The sequence below is a fragment of the Sander lucioperca genome, chromosome 24 (genome assembly GCF_008315115.2).
Source record: "Sander lucioperca isolate FBNREF2018 chromosome 24, SLUC_FBN_1.2, whole genome shotgun sequence".
In the NCBI taxonomy this organism is placed as follows: Eukaryota; Metazoa; Chordata; class Actinopteri; order Perciformes; family Percidae; genus Sander; species Sander lucioperca.
In genome coordinates, this window is record NC_050196.1 from 19,105,794 (window position 1) to 19,121,992 (window position 16,199).

General features: G+C 41.3%; 1 protein-coding gene across 2 annotated transcripts in view; it reads left to right on the forward strand.

Annotated features, from left to right (window-relative positions):
* nlgn4xa (neuroligin 4 X-linked a) overlaps nucleotides 1-16,199 on the forward strand; it is an 84,287-nt gene that overhangs the window by 35,910 nt on the left and 32,178 nt on the right. For both annotated transcript variants that reach the window (XM_031322952.2, XM_031322953.2), the window contains one exon: nucleotides 8,855-9,007. In XM_031322952.2, coding sequence (XP_031178812.1) covers nucleotides 8,855-9,007 — 153 coding nt within the window. The remainder of the gene's footprint in view (nucleotides 1-8,854; nucleotides 9,008-16,199) is intronic.

A 16,199-nucleotide genomic window follows, 5' to 3' on the forward strand; every position in this document is an offset into this window, starting at 1 on the left:
AAAAAAAAAAAAAAAGGTGACAGAAACGTCAAGGAAGGGATGAAAAATGTTGAAAGGGACGACATTTTCTGGAAACGGCTACAAAACAACAAACGCCAGACTTTCACCCGTTTCCTGGATGAAAGACTGTACTTTACATGTCAGTGGCAAAAACTGCATTTTTATTTGACGTGAGTTTAAGGTGCAGTTGCCAATGTCAAGTCAACTTTATTGTCAAGTTCACACATTATTGAGGCCCGGTGGAACAGCGGGGGCGGCGGGAACATAAAACAAAGAGCACTGCCGTTAAGTTGTCATAAAGTCTCTGACTGAGTCCCATCTGATGGTCGCTGCAGGACTCTGTGGGCTCACACTAAACTCCTCGGCTGGCTCTCTGTCTCCATCAAACAAACAGAAAGCAAAGTGACTCGTCTCTTTTGGTGCAGCGATGGAGTCAGAAGTCAGGAGATGCCCGGCAGATTTAGAGTTTAATGTCTGGGGATGGAGAGGCACTTCAGACTAAAGAAACCAAACTGCTTCCTGTGCTCTTCTCTCTCTCACTGCGTGTGTCTCTCTCTTGGGCCGGTGGCGCTGCCTGGGTGACTGTGTTCGTCCCTGACATTCATCACTGCCACCAGGGCCCGGAGGATAATGTATTCCTCCGCTGGCTGCACACATTACTCATCTTTATTTGGGTGAGGGGGGCGGGGGTCTATCTGAATTCTCCGTTGCTTCCAGCATTCAAAAGACAACAAAAACGTTGGAAAAAAACGACAAATTGTTCAAAAAGACAACAAAATGTTGAAAAAAGCGACAGCTACGTCCGAAAAAGCAGCATTATTTAAAAAGGCAACAAATACGTAAAAAGACAATGAAAACGCTTTAGAAGGTGACAAACGTTTGAAAAAAGGGACAAAAAAGACACAAAAGGGACAAGAAAGTTGATAAAATGTCGAAAAAACTACAAAACCATTGACCGAAGCGTCTAAAGCGATAATATATCCCTTTGCTGGTAGCTAAAGTTAGCGGTAGCTAGTAGCTCGACATAATGATTGAGTCTCCTTGGTTCTCTCAATACATCCATCATTTATTTTGATAAGCATTACTTAGTGTTACATTTTAGACAAGAAACGGTGAGTTTGCCCAACCCGTTCTCATTCCGAACTCATAAAATAAGGACGTTTGGACAGTGGCTGTCAGCGTCTGATGTGACGAAAAAGGCGTCTTTCAGCGTGTTTGTGTAACGCACCGGGGAGAGCAGCAGTTAGAGAGGATTTAGAGAGTAGTATGTAAGGAGGTTGGTTGGGGGGGTGGATGGGTCAAACACAGGACTTTCACCAGGAGACCGGGGTTCACGTCACGCTTGTCACGCTTGCTATAGTCGTTTTTTTCTTTCCTCCCGCGTGCCACGGAACCGTACGCCCACCCACGAGACCCTTTCCTAAACCCAACCGTCCCATAGTTCCTGCATGTCATGGAACCATAAGCCCAACCACGACCTTTTCCTTAACATAACTGCGTCAAAAGGGACGGCAATAGTCCCGACCAAGCGCGTTTACTTATAGCGCTAAAGGAGACTTTTAGCGTCAATAAGAACGACAAAGTGTGAGAACGTGTTGTTTGCCACATATACTTGTTGTATCCACAAGAGAGAAGCTCATGAACGAGCGGTGTTGCTATGACAACAAACAAACTGTCGCTAATGCGCATGTCCATCGGGATGTCATGGGCCAGTCAACGCGGAAGATCTGGGTATTTCATTGGAACGCCGAACGCTGTATCTGGTTCTCTTAAGACATCCACGCTGCGGCTCATTTGTGAGTCTGTGAGACGTTCAAAATCAGACAAAAGTTCACACAGCCAGACAAACTTGTGAAGCATCCGTCTGTAGAAGTTTCATTGTTTTTGCTGGATTGAATACAAACTAGAATGTGGCCATTTATGAACATATATTTTAAAGGGTGAGTCCATTATTTTGAGGTTTTTATATTTTCCGGTAGCTTCCCAGTAGTGTTCCTTACGTATCCAAATCGAAACATATTTTCATGTCATATTTTGGTGGAAGTACATATGTTTTACATCAACATGCCGTTTCCCTAGCCCTTCTAAAAACTTTTTCCCCACGTGACCTGACGTAGGTTTCTGATGACATTGCTCCATATATCTTTATCCCCAGTTACTGTGTACCTACAGGAACTAAGATGGCGGTCTACACGCCCATAGTTTGGAGAAGCAGGAACGTTCGCGGCACAGAAGCTAAGCAACATTCTCCTGTGGACACACAATAAGTCTTGATGTCCAAAAAACAGCTTCATGAAGCTTCATGAACCAAGTTCTTGACAATGTGACATTATGACTTTGCGTAAACATACACGCCACTTTCCTAAAGCCAAGTGGCGTGTTATCTGTACGCATTTTGAGCTATCCGCGTGTATGTCTATGCTGTATTGACAATGAGGACATACGTCATTGTAGCTTGCTGTCACGTGACGATTTGGGAGGTGTCTGAACCCGCCCACCATTTTGGGATCCTACGCAGGGGGCAACCGTGTAAGAGCGACACAGAGATGGTGCAGGAAAGATGGCTCGAGGAATTAGCATCACGGCGAACGGGTTGGGTTTAGGAAAAGAAGAATGGACGGTTGAGTTTAGGAAACGTGACACGCGGGACCCGATCCCCGGTCTCCTGGGTGAAAGTCCTGTGTCTGACCCATCCTCCCCCCCGACCAACCTCCCTACGCGGATTTTCGGGCTTTCATACTACTCGCTACGGCGTAAATTGACACGTAATCGCAAGGTAACGTAAGTCAATGGAGGCCAAACGGCGTTGATAAACACGCTAAAAAGCAATTATGCGTCTTGATAACACGCAAAAATGGCATACAAATTGGCGTGTCATACATACGCCACTTCTTGAGATCAGTCTGTTCTTGACAAAAATGTGGGGAAAAAAGCATCAAAATATTTTTAAAAGTGCCACAAACATTGGAAAATAAGTGTCCAGGTTATAAAAACAACCAAATGAGTGTCCGAGGTTGGCCCGGGACGTCTTCGCTCTTTGGAAGTGCTTGTGTGCAGGATTATCAGCCCACTCGGAGCACAGCGGAGATTAATAACCTGTCACAGCAGCTCGCTTTCCACTCCCTGCCTCACTGTTTTGTTTTGCGGAGGAGGAGAATGATTCACTCCCCGTTCCCGGCGCCGTCCAGGCTGCTTTCTGCCGGGTGCTCGGCGAAGCTGCAGTGCATCTGGACACAGCCGGCGGCGACAGGGAGAGAAAACCGTAACTGGTGTGGGCAGCGGGCGTCCTCTTTAGACTAATTACACAGCACAGACTGAATAATGGTTCTGAGCACTACATTTCCTACTAAAAGCCTGTGTTCAAATAATAGCTCAGCAGGAACAAATGGTCGGATGATTAAAGAACATTGATGGAAGTACCTGTACTGTTAAACATAATGTACATTTCCACAGCAGTCACGTCAGACTCAACCAGGCCATGAAAAATGTTAGTATCCTGCCAGGATTCTCAACGATTCCCAGCTTTAGTGAACCCTCTAACCCGGCAAAATGACCGCAGAAAACAACCACGTAGAAACGTATTATAGAAACCGATTTAAAATGACTAAAAACAAATGCAAAACTGATCGTTTTCAATGCCCCTAACCTCATTAACTTTAACCCCGCTGAAAAGGGAGGGAAAAACGGCACAATGGAAGCAAATGGTGAAAACAATAATTATGTGAGCAGCAGAGTGATGGGTATTAGTGACTGTTAGATCAGAAAACATGGAGGCTCGGCAAAAAACCTGTTTAACATAAAGGCCGAGCAATATTTTGACTTTAAATCTCTCACTCTAGCAGCATACAAGCGAGCCTGCTCCCCCCCCTCAAATTGGATTTTTTTCCCTCAGCAGCTCTCATACCGAATGACATTTCAGAGACTTCCGAGCTGGCCGGTCGGCGGCGCCGGGGATAATGGGTTCGTTCAGTGGCTGGTTCCAGGCAACCAAAGCTCACTGTAGTTCCTGAGATGTGAGAGACACTGGGCCATGTGAGGACAACACTGATCCTTATTTTTCATGCCTTAAACTCAGTTTCTGCACCAGACTAGTCTCACATTGCCAGACCTCAGATACACTCCTGGATAGGAGAATAAAAACTCTCTGGGTTGTTAGCATTTCTTTAAACCAATCACAGTGGTCTGGGGCGGCGCTAAGCTCTAGACGCAGCGACGGTGGCTCTGCTAAATGGTCTCAGGAAGGAACTTGTTCTGGTGGAACATTTGCACCACGCAAAAAAGAAAACTCTTCATACAATATTAAATGAAGTTAACTGATGACACAATACAGTAACGTGAGCTATTTAAATGAGCTGATACATGGTTAAACCTCATTCAAGTCCAATCAGTCCCAAAACGTCCCAGTTAGAGAGGAAATGATCTAACATATTCTTTATAAAATGTCCCAGTTAGAGAGGAAATGATCTAACATATTCTTTATAAAACGTCCCAGTTAGAGAGGAAATGATCTAACATATTCTTTATAAAACGTCCTAGTTAGAGAGGAAATGATCTAAACATATTCTTTATAAAATGTCCCAGTTAGAGAGGAAATGATCTAACATATTCTTTATAAAACGTCCTAGTTAGAGAGGAAATGATCTAACATATTCTTTATAAAACGTCCTAGTTAGAGAGGAAATGATCTAACATATTCTTTATAAAATGTCCCAGTTAGAGAGGAAATGATCTAACATATTCTTTATAAAACGTCCCAGTTAGAGAGGAAATGATCTAACATATTCTTTATAAAACGTCCTAGTTAGAGAGGAAATGATCTAACATATTCTTTATAAAATGTCCCAGTTAGAGAGGAAATGATCTAACATATTCTTTATAAAACGTCCTAGTTAGAGAGGAAATGATCTAACATATTCTTTATAAAACGTCCTAGTTAGAGAGGAAATGATCCAAACATATTCTTTATAAAACGTCCTAGTTAGAGAGGAAATGATCTAACATATTCTTTATAAAACGTCCTAGTTAGAGAGGAAATGATCTAACATATTCTTTATAAAATGTCCCAGTTAGAGAGGAAATGATCTAACATATTCTTTATAAAACGTCCTAGTTAGAGAGGAAATGATCTAACATATTCTTTAAAACGTCCTAGTTAGAGAGGAAATGATCTAACATATTCTTTATAAAATGTCCCAGTTAGAGAGGAAATGATCTAACATATTCTTTATAAAACGTCCTAGTTAGAGAGGAAATGATCTAACATATTCTTTATAAAACGTCCCAGTTAGAGAGGAAATGATCTAACATATTCTTTATAAAACGTCCTAGTTAGAGAGGAAATGATCTAACATATTCTTTATAAAACGTCCTAGTTAGAGAGGAAATGATCTAACATATTCTTTATAAAACGTCCTAGTTAGAGAGGAAATGATCTAACATATTCTTTATAAAACGTCCCAGTTAGAGAGGAAATGATCTAACATATTCTTTATAAAACGTCCTAGTTAGAGAGGAAATGATCTAACATATTCTTTATAAAACGTCCTAGTTAGAGAGGAAATGATCTAAACATATTCTTTATAAAACGTCCTAGTTAGAGAGGAAATGATCTAACATATTCTTTATAAAACGTCCCAGTTAGAGAGGAAATGATCTAACATATTCTTTATAAAACGTCCCAGTTAGAGAGGAAATGATCTAACATATTCCTTATAAAACATCCCAGTTAGAGAGGAAATGATCTAACATATTCTTTATAAAACGTCCCAGTTAGAGAGGAAATTATCTAACATATTCCTTATAAAACGTCCCAGTTAGAGAGGAAATTATCTAACATATTCTTTATAAAACGTCCTAGTTAGAGAGGAAATGATCTAACATATTCCTTATAAAACGTCCCAGTTAGAGAGGAAATGATCTAACATATTCTTTATAAAACGTCCCAGTTAGAGAGGAAATGATCTAACATATTCTTTATAAAACGTCCTAGTTAGAGAGGAAATGATCTAACATATTCTTTATAAAACGTCCTAGTTAGAGAGGAAATGATCTAAACATATTCTTTATAAAACGTCCTAGTTAGAGAGGAAATGATCTAACATATTCTTTATAAAACGTCCCAGTTAGAGAGGAAATGATCTAACATTCTTTATAAAACGTCCTAGTTAGAGAGGAAATGATCTAACATATTCTTTATAAAACGTCCCAGTTAGAGAGGAAATGATCTAACATATTCTTTATAAAACGTCCCAGTTAGAGAGGAAATGATCTAACATATTCTTTATAAAACGTCCCAGTTAGAGAGGAAATGATCTAACATATTCTTTATAAAACGTCCCAGTTAGAGAGGAAATGATCTAACATATTCTTTATAAAACGTCCCAGTTAGAGAGGAAATGATCTAACATATTCTTTATAAAACGTCCTAGTTAGAGAGGAAATGATCTAACACATTCTTTGTAAATCTTTACAATCATTCCCTGAAAGAACCAAGCAGGCCGGCTTTGTTGCAGCGTCCAAATGTTCTTCAAAACTTGACATTTTCAGCGTGTAACGCTCCTCAGATGTTCCAGGAGGCAGGTTGGGGGGGGGGGGGGGGATGGGTCAAACAAACACAGGACTTTCACCCAGGAGACCGGGGTTCATGTCCCGTTTGAACTTTAGGGAAGAAACATCGGATTTGAACCCAAAACTCATCAACTTAACTCAGTAGTTTTGGTGTCTGAACCTAACCAAACTGGGACCGTTTCACAACGTTAACCACGTTTTTAAAACCGCGACCGTTACCTTCTCTGGTTCAGATATGAGGACGTATTTCCTGCCACCACTAGGGGCGATCATTTATGAAACGCTCCTGTGGGTCGTATTAGAGGGGGGAACAAACAACCCATATCTTCGGAGGGTTTGGTTGAATGATACACTATTGTTTAATCAGTTGTTTATGTAAGCTGAAATCCAAATGTTTTTTATGAAGTGATACCTTTTTATTTTCTTTAGGGAAAATGTAATTTGTAGCAGGATCTTCTGAAAGCTTGAATTACCTCCACGAAACACCATTGGATTAGCGAGTCTCTGAGTGAACCTCTCGGCGCTTGAGCTCAAACCGCTGTTCTTTTAGGGAATAAATTGAATCGCTCTACTCTACCGTTATTTCAGCTGCCAGTGAAAACCCAGCTTGAATCCTGGCAGAGCAGTTTGCACCCAACGGACAATCGGCCGAGGGTTTCTGATGATGAAGATGCAGCTGGCAGCTGATTTATTGTGAACCCTGCTTGTTGGGAGGATTTCTATCTTCCTCCTCCATCTTCTCTCATGCATAAGGAGCCCACTCTAAATTTATAATCACCACCTATACATGTGCTAATCACCCAGCTTAATCACAAACTGGAGAGCCTCATAAACAACGTTTTCATCCGTCTTTAATTGCAGCAAACGGATGGAGGCAGACGTAGAGATGGAGGGGTTAAAGTTATCGGAGTGTTTAAAGCCTGGTTCACATGGCAGGATAATTAGGCCGATTTTAGCCCCAATTCACCCCTTCCGACAATCTTAAGGATGCTCCGATTATCGTAAAATATTCTGATCAGATGTTCCTGCCGTGTGTGGTGTGTTCTCATCTGCTCGGAAGGACGTCGGGACCGCTCCCATCTCAAATCGGGGATATCCAACATGTTGGATTGTTTTGGCCTGATTTCTCCTCGTGTGTGGTGTCCCCCGGGGACAAACGAGCACGCAGCCTGTGGACTGTGGCGTGTAGCCAATCAGAAAGAGAGGTGACGAGGAAAGCACCGGGAAATAAAATCAAAACAGCCGGCGGCACGGCGCACCAGAAAGTCCGGTGGACGTCGGAGATAAGTAGAGCAAGTATAGTCCATGCTGGCGTTGTCTCCACTTCTTTGACCGTCGCCTTTTCTTTTGATAACGTTTTTTTTTTGGTTAAAAACCAACTACAAACTATCGCCACTGCATCCTCTTCGTCCGCCATGATTGTTTACTCTGAAGTCACGTTTGATCTCGAGGGATTTTGCGAGATTTCCCGTCTGACCTGGGAATGCTCGGGAGTCAAATCGGTTCGTGTGTGATGTGTTGATTTTGCCGTGTGCTGCACCACACGCTGTACGACCAAAACTGTTAGACCGTGATTTTTTATCGCCGTGTGTGGAGTCTCTCAGGATTGGAAAATCGGCCGACAATTTTAAAATCGTCCCGTGTGAACCAGGCTTAACGCCATCTATCCCTCTCATGAGCTGCACTGTAACAGTGATCTGTGTTAAATTAGGAAAGGTCAAACAATTGTCTTTGTTGTGTAGACACTGATACTGTGTTTGCTTGTTGATTACAACATTGGGATTGTACAGTGGCTGAGACAGTTCAACACAAATACAAAAGCTACAACACAAATACAAAAGCTACAACACAAACCCAAAAGTTACAACACAGATACAAAAAGCTACAACACAAATGCAAAAGCTACAACACAAATACAAAAGTTACAACACATACTAAGTCACAATACAAATACAAAAGTTACAACACAAATACAAAAGTTACAACACAAATACTAAGTCACAATACAAATGCAAACACTAAAACGCGATTATAAAGGCTTCAACGCGAATGCAAAAGCAACAACGGAAGTGAGCGTCTACACAGCCGTGTCAGCTGAGAAAAATAAAGAGCATTTCCAAATCTCTATGCAGAGTTTAGAAACTCTGCCCTCGGCTTTGCAGAGTTATAAACTGCGTGCAAGAAATAATTGATTACCAAAACAGTTGGCAATTCATTTAACACTTGACAACTAATCGATTATTCTTGGCAGCACTAAACGCAAACATTTCCATGTTCTTCTTTGCAGATATCCACGATGAGAACGGGTTAAAGCCGGTCATGGTTTACATCCACGGAGGCTCCTACATGGAGGGAACGGGCAATATGATTGACGGCAGCATCCTGGCCAGCTACGGGAACGTCATTGTCATCACAATCAACTACCGGCTCGGCGTTCTGGGTGAGTCCTCCAATCTGTGGCTTTAAAGGGCAACTTCATTCTTTTTCAACCTGGACCCTATTTTCCCATGTTTTTGTGATGAAGTGAAGTGACTGATGGGAACACGACATTTAGAAATTGGGACATTAGTAATTTTTGTCCACTAAAAGTTCTATTTTTGCTGCTGACAGACTCAGATTATTATTCTAAGTGTCTGACAACATTATGGAAAGGATCCCTACAGAGATAGACATTTTTGTTAGACACTTAGAATAATAATCTGAGTCTGTCAGCGTCAAAAACAACACTTTTAGTGGACGCTAACTGACGGTGAACATTTTTACCATCAGTCACTTACACACAAAAACAGGGAGACAGGATCCAGGTTGGAAAAAAAAGAAGCTACCCTTTGATTAGTTTGCAGAAGCCTGATGATGACTCAGGAAGTGATTTTAAAAGACTAGTTGAGTCCCATTGTTTCACCAAATGGCTGGTTTTTGTGTAAAGGAAATCTAGGGTGCACGAAAATGCGAAATGCACGCTGCTCTTTGTTATTTCATTCTTATTCAGCTGCTAATGGATGTGCCAGACATAGTTTTCTGCATTTGTCGCTTTGTTTCAAATAGTTTTTTAAAATGCAGCCTCAAAATGACCCCCAAAACACAAGATAATCAAATGCAAATTAAGTGAAGACTCTCACATATGTTGCCTTTTCATCTACTTTAATCATCAAAATATCCCATGCTGAGAAAATTGATCCGTTGTGATCTGAGTTGGTATCTTCACCGCAGTGCTGTGCATCTTATTTTTGTTCCCTCTGGAAGATGAAAGTAGTTTCTGGCTCACGCAGAGATACTTTATCTTGCCTTTGACATAAAGGTTTTTGGGGCTCTGAATGTCTGTTGGCCAAGAAAATGTCTTGAGTCTGCGAGGAGGCTGATATCATCAAACGTTTTGAGATTCCAGCTGGAGGGAGCATAGCTGTGGCCATTTCCTGATGGAGCTTTGCTCCACTTCTGTTCAAGTTGAACCACTGTGTGCTGGAAATGGTGGCTGGAAGAAAGTATATTTGCACATGTCACAACTCTTAAGTAACTGGCACTCATTAAATTTGTACGATGATGATATTGGCATGTACTTATATGTTCCTATTTCAAGGCAAACGTACTTGGAAAGACTCCAACTTAATTCCTCTGTAGCACTTGTCCTGGCATTATCTGTGAATTTCTGTTTATCTTCATTGTTTGCAGCTTAAAATTGGATGTATTTGCCTGTTTGCATGCGGTTCATTGTTGAAGTGAAGCAGCAGCAGATCCTTATGCTCCGGCTACTGCCGCTCTGCTCTGCTTACCATTTGTCAGACGGCCGAGCTGTCTGCACCAGTCGCTATATTTAGTTGCCTGAGAGCCGGGGGGGGAGGGGAGGGGAGGGGAGAGGAGAGGAGAGGAAGAGGGAGAGGGAGAGGGAGGAAGAGGGAGAGAGAGAGAGAGACTCTCTCTCTGACAGGAAAAGAGTGTTCCATCTCCACTAATTGACACACAGTGTGCTCATATTAAATTCTTGTCTTGTGGCGTCGCAGTCACTCGAGGGAAGCCATCTGTGCACAGGAAATTGACAAAACTCAACACTGAGCCAAAACAGCATCGAGCAGTGTGGATCCAAACAGTAGCCATGTTTTCATTCAATCGTCAAGCGAATTTTAAAGGAACCCTTGAAATATCGCAAAAAAGGAATGTGAAGTAGGCATGTTTCCATCAACTGGTTTGGAGCGAATAAACTGGGTTACCGCATTGTTTGATCAGAAGTTGGCACTATATATTTCGAAGAAGTAGAGGTTGCTAACCAGAAACTAAACAACTGGCCTTGGCCATCTAACCATCTACGAGTTGAAGCACTGTTTGCTAGAAAATCGTTGATGTAATTCGAGGGAAGCCATCTGTGAACAGAAATGTGACGAAACTCAAAACTGTGAGCCAAAACAGCATTGAGCAGTGTGGATCCAAACATAACTGGTGTTTAGTTGCTGTTTCTGGTCCCTTTAAGGATAATAGACCGGTGTTGTGAAGAACCCAAAATGGCCATATAGGTCATATATAACCATATATTGAGCCTTTTTGTGGTTTGCTGACATTCTGGTCCCTTTAAAGGATAATACACTGGTGTTGTGAAGAAACTGGTTACAGCTAGAAGTGTCTGTCCCGTGATCATGTTTGTTAATTTGGTGGATAAAAGCGTAATCACTTTTTCAGACTTTCCTCACCCAAAAAAACGGCCATATAGGTTGATTGTGCGGGCAGCTTATAATAGCTCCCTAAACCTGATATACTGTATAATATATAATACCCCTAATTTGGGTATACCCCTGAATTGTCCCAAAACAAATAATGATACATGCATAGAATTGCACCCCCACCCCTAATAATTCTAAACTATGGCTGGCTTCCCCCTGTGTGTGCATTGGGTGCAGGAGTATTACAGTTGTACAGTTTTAACTATTATTTCTAGTCATAGTTCTATTATCTTTAGTTACCAAAATTGCCACAGAGCATCATACCATCTGCTATAATTATTATGAATCATATTTCTGTATATCTGCACATCTGTATCCGTGTCTCTGTTTCATATGGCCGCCCACCAAGAGTCTGGTTCTCTCAGAGGTTTCTGCCAGTTTAAAAGTTTTTCAGAATCAGAAAGCAGCTTATTGCCACAGTAGTGGAACTCCATATCTGTAATGTGTGGTGAGATAACTCCTGTCATGATATGACACTGTAAATTGAATTGAATAAACTGGAGGCAAGTGAGCTGAGGGAAACGGTGTGACAGCTGTCCAACAGGGAGTGATGGAGGGTGATGAGTGTCTGATGACTTCTCTCACTCCACTCACACATGAATCAGCCCGCCGGCTGCTCGGCCTGCAAACCTCGTCGTCTCTTCACACAAGATGTCTGCTTCACATTCACTGCAACGTTAGCACCTTCCCCCCAGCAGCTGAACCACTGAATCATTTGAACCGCAAAACTGCTATTAGCATACTGTCTAAGTAGGTTGTACATTTTTATTTGCCACTCATACATACGTTTGTACATTTTTTCCTTTTGTATTTTTTTAATCTTTATTTTGAATAATTGTTCTTGTATTGTATTTATTATTTCTTGTAATATTCTGTATGTGTACTGTGGGTCTTATAGTTTGCTGCTGTTGCACTGAGATTTCCCAATCTGGGATCAATAAAGTCTATCTACTCTAATCTAAAACAGCCAGAAATCTAGTGAGACGAGGGGAGTGCTGTGTCCGTTTTATGGCATTTGGCGGACTATTCTCACTCTGTCGCACGTGAATATATGTGTCCACATTTTGTCTGCAGAGGGTCATCAGATTTGGGCTGGAGGTCTCTTGGATAACACGGGGCGAGGGCCATCTGGCCGTCACATACGCTGAGTGACTGCGACCGATCTGTCAGAGACACATGATGGCTCTTTCCGTTTCCTCTCGTCCTAACCCCCCACCGGCCATCGCTGCCAGACTTGAAATTACTAGTGATGTGTTGGGAGAGAAAAAAATAAAACCCTGCAGCCTCAGCTCACTAGCTTTTACTTACTTTTACTACTTCTTTCTTTGTTAGAAAAAAAACCCATTACAAAAACACCAAAAATGTTTAAAAAAGCGCCCAAAGCATAAAAGAAACATCAATTGGGATTGGTATTCAACTTTTCAATGACATTCATACTATTTAAACCCATTCCCACTTTTTCAACTATTCCTACTACTTTACCTACTTCTTACAATTCAAGCCAGAAATCCAAGCACTTTTACAAAATTTCATTTAATACATGTATTTACTATTTTTCGTTATACATTGCTCTGGTAAAATTTGGGGCATCACTATACAGGAAGCAAAGTTTGTTCTGAACATTTTTATATGATGATGGATCAGTTTATATGCAAATACCCTTTGAAGGAGAATTCAAGAAGATATCTAAAAATGCTGTTAGACCTCAGAGGGTTAATAATTAAAGAACAGACTTCATTTCAGAAATTTACTAACTGAGCAGCAAATTTATTAAGAAATTGCATTATTTGGTATATTTTAGTACAATGTCATTCTGCATCATTTTGCTGCTGTCTGATAGTGGCCTCTTTAGTTGCCAGAGGGCAGGAACTCAGACTCCCAGCAGCCTCCTCTTCCTTACCCTTCATGACTCCTGGGCCTTTGCAAGGACAGCTGTGGCTGAGAGGAGGTCATTACCCCTTTGAAACACCTTTGGGGCAGTGGCGTGAGGATTGCAAGCGAAAACCAATAAGAGTGATCCCTCTCACCTACATGCTGAATTGGCCCAAAAAAAGCAGTCTAGGGTTGACTAGTGCCAACGGTGAGACACACCGCAAAAACTAGGGTGACAGACGCTGTCGGCCAGTAGAGCCTTTTTTAAACCTCAGTAGATGGCAGTAGAGTGTGGTTCTAGCTCTCTGTGGAGCGATGTCTTCTCTCTATTTCTTTTATAACTTGCTGGAAAACCTTTCCTGATATAACCCCAGCCTCTCTGTTTTCTAACCAAACCTGCCTTTTAAAGGTCAGCGTTATCCTAGCCCTTCACGCAGCCTTCATTGTGATTCCACACAGAAACTACTATATTGATATTCACGTTGAAGTTGTGTATTCTCTCCTAACGCTGCAGTCTAAAATAACTGGGAAGGATTAGAAAAAATGTTGGTTCAAAACAAATATGTTGCTTGGAGGAGTCAGTGTTGGCTGGGAAAAGGTCACAATTTTAGCATTCAAACGCAATTTCTGCAGGAAAATGCTTCTTTTTTTTTTAGCCTTTATTAGCTTTTGGGAGCTGCTGTCCATACCGTGTCGTCTACAGAACGCAACAGATGCACTGGAAGGGATAGAAAAAATGTTGGTTTAACTGAAAATGTTGCTTGGCGGAGTCAGTGTTGGCTGGGGAAAGGTTACAATTTCAGCATTCACACGCAATTTCTGCAGGAAATGCATTTTCTATCCAGGGGCAACGCCAAAAGTTGTAAACATTCGGAGCTCCATTTACAGAAGCTATATAAACTATTATTCAAGCCATTTTATATTAGAATGCCCAAAATCTGTACATCATTTGGGAAAGATCCTCTTTTTTTTTTTTTTTTTTTTTTTTTTTGAAGCTTCAGTTGTTTTTTTGGACGTTTTTTATGCTTTTCTCTACATTTTTCTCATACAATTTGTCAGTGTTTTTTGTCGCTATTTAACGTTTTTTGCTGCTTTTTCAATTGGTAAACATTTTTGTCCAGAGGCAGAAACTGATGTTTCAATTTTTAAGTTCCATAACATAGGTAGGGTTGCTGCATTGATTTGCCGGTCCAGTCAGAGAGACTGAGGGGAAATGACATAAAGTTGAAGTTATTTTAAACACCTCAAAGATTCTGTTTTTCTTTGGAGAAAACATTCGGGACTGGAGCCCATGTTTTCTAGCCTTAAGTGGCTTTGGGAGTATACAGACCATCATGTACACAACGCAACAGATGCACTGGATGGATTTAAGGGGCAGATGGTTTTTCCCTGTCGGGCACAACCTACACATGGACACGGCTGATAAAATGGCTTAAAAGTAGGACAGTGTTTAAGCAGAGCTTCTGGGTCTCCAGCCCCAAATGTGTCCTCCAAAGCCCCAAATCTTTGAGGGTTTTAAAATAACTTTCCCCAATGGAAATAGTGACAAATGTTGAACAAAAACTTATATAAAAAACGACAAACATGTCAAATAAAAATGTTAAAACTATCAAAAGAATGTTTAATAAATAATTTACCCAAATGATGTACAGATTTCTAAGCATTCTGTTATCAAATATCTTTAAAATTAGTTAACGTCTGGCTCCGCCCCCAATGTTTACATCGTCTGGCTCCGCCCCCAATGTTTACAACGTCTGTCTGTTGCAGGGAAGAAAAAGGCCAACATGGCGTGTTCCCCTCCTAAATATATTCCATCTTTCCTCTGCCTTTGCCCCCCATAACTCCCCCCCCCCACACACACACCCCCCCGTCTCCCGTCACGCGCCTGAGTTGATCAAGGCTGTCAGCCTCCTCTAAGTTGTCCAAATTGCTCCCGAAACCTAGCCAGCCGTGGCACATCTGCATTTGGCAGAGGACGGACGGAATGAGGGCACACGGAGAAGGAATACATTCCAAAAATGAAACATGTAGATGTTTCTTTTGCATCATAGCCCTCCCGGGGAAAACCAGGGTGAAGGAGTCACTTAGTCATACCGGGCAGATAAAAGCAGACCTTGAGGATACTTGTGCAAGGACGAGGATGCGACTTGCAATGATTTGATTATTGCTGCACCGATGTACAGTGTGTGGGCATTTCAACATGTAAAGGAGCCTCTTTAAGATTGATAGAAAAAATGAGAATTCAAATCAAAGTCAGAACTTCTCTTTCTTCCTCTCTACCCTTCTTAATCCCAACCTTGCTTCCACCGTCCTTCCTATTCTTTCGTCTTTCCTTGTGTCCTTTCCTTCCGTTTCAGTTCCCTTTGCTCTGCTTCTTTGCTTTCTATCCTTCCCGCTTTCCATTTCCTTGTGTTCTTCTGTTCTGCCTTCCTCCTTCCTTCCATTTGGTGTAAGACCTGACCATTCCCTTTTTCTCTCTTTCTTTCTGTCACCCTATGGTGAAACCCTTGCCCTTCCTCATTTCCTTTTTTGCAATCATTCATTATTTCTTTTCGTCTTTTCTTTGTACCTTCAACCTTTCCCTTCTTTCTTCCTTTTTGTAATTTGTTCCCCCTTTTTGTAACACAGGCGGATAGCTCGATGTTCAAAGTGTTTGTCGTTTTTTCACATTTTTGTCGCTTTTTCTGATGTTTTTGTTGGGCTTTTTGTCGTTAGTTTTTCTTAGTTATTTATTTTTTACATCCTGTTTAGTTTTTCTGACGATTTTGTTTTTTGACGCTTTAAACATTTTTTCCGACTTTTGTCGTTTTTTAAAAGCTGGATGACTCTCTGACTTTTTCCAACATATCTAAATGCATAAAGTAATGTCACCCAAGGTGAAACCCGAAACTCCAACACTCCTCTTTTCTTTTTTTATCAAGGAAACATTTTACTTGTACAGTATTTTTCCTCAGTGGTATTAATAGTTAAACTCCTAAAGATCAAAATCTTTTTTGCCTGCCGGCATTTTTTACACGTTGGGACAACGAGATGCAGATTGGCTGTCATCTC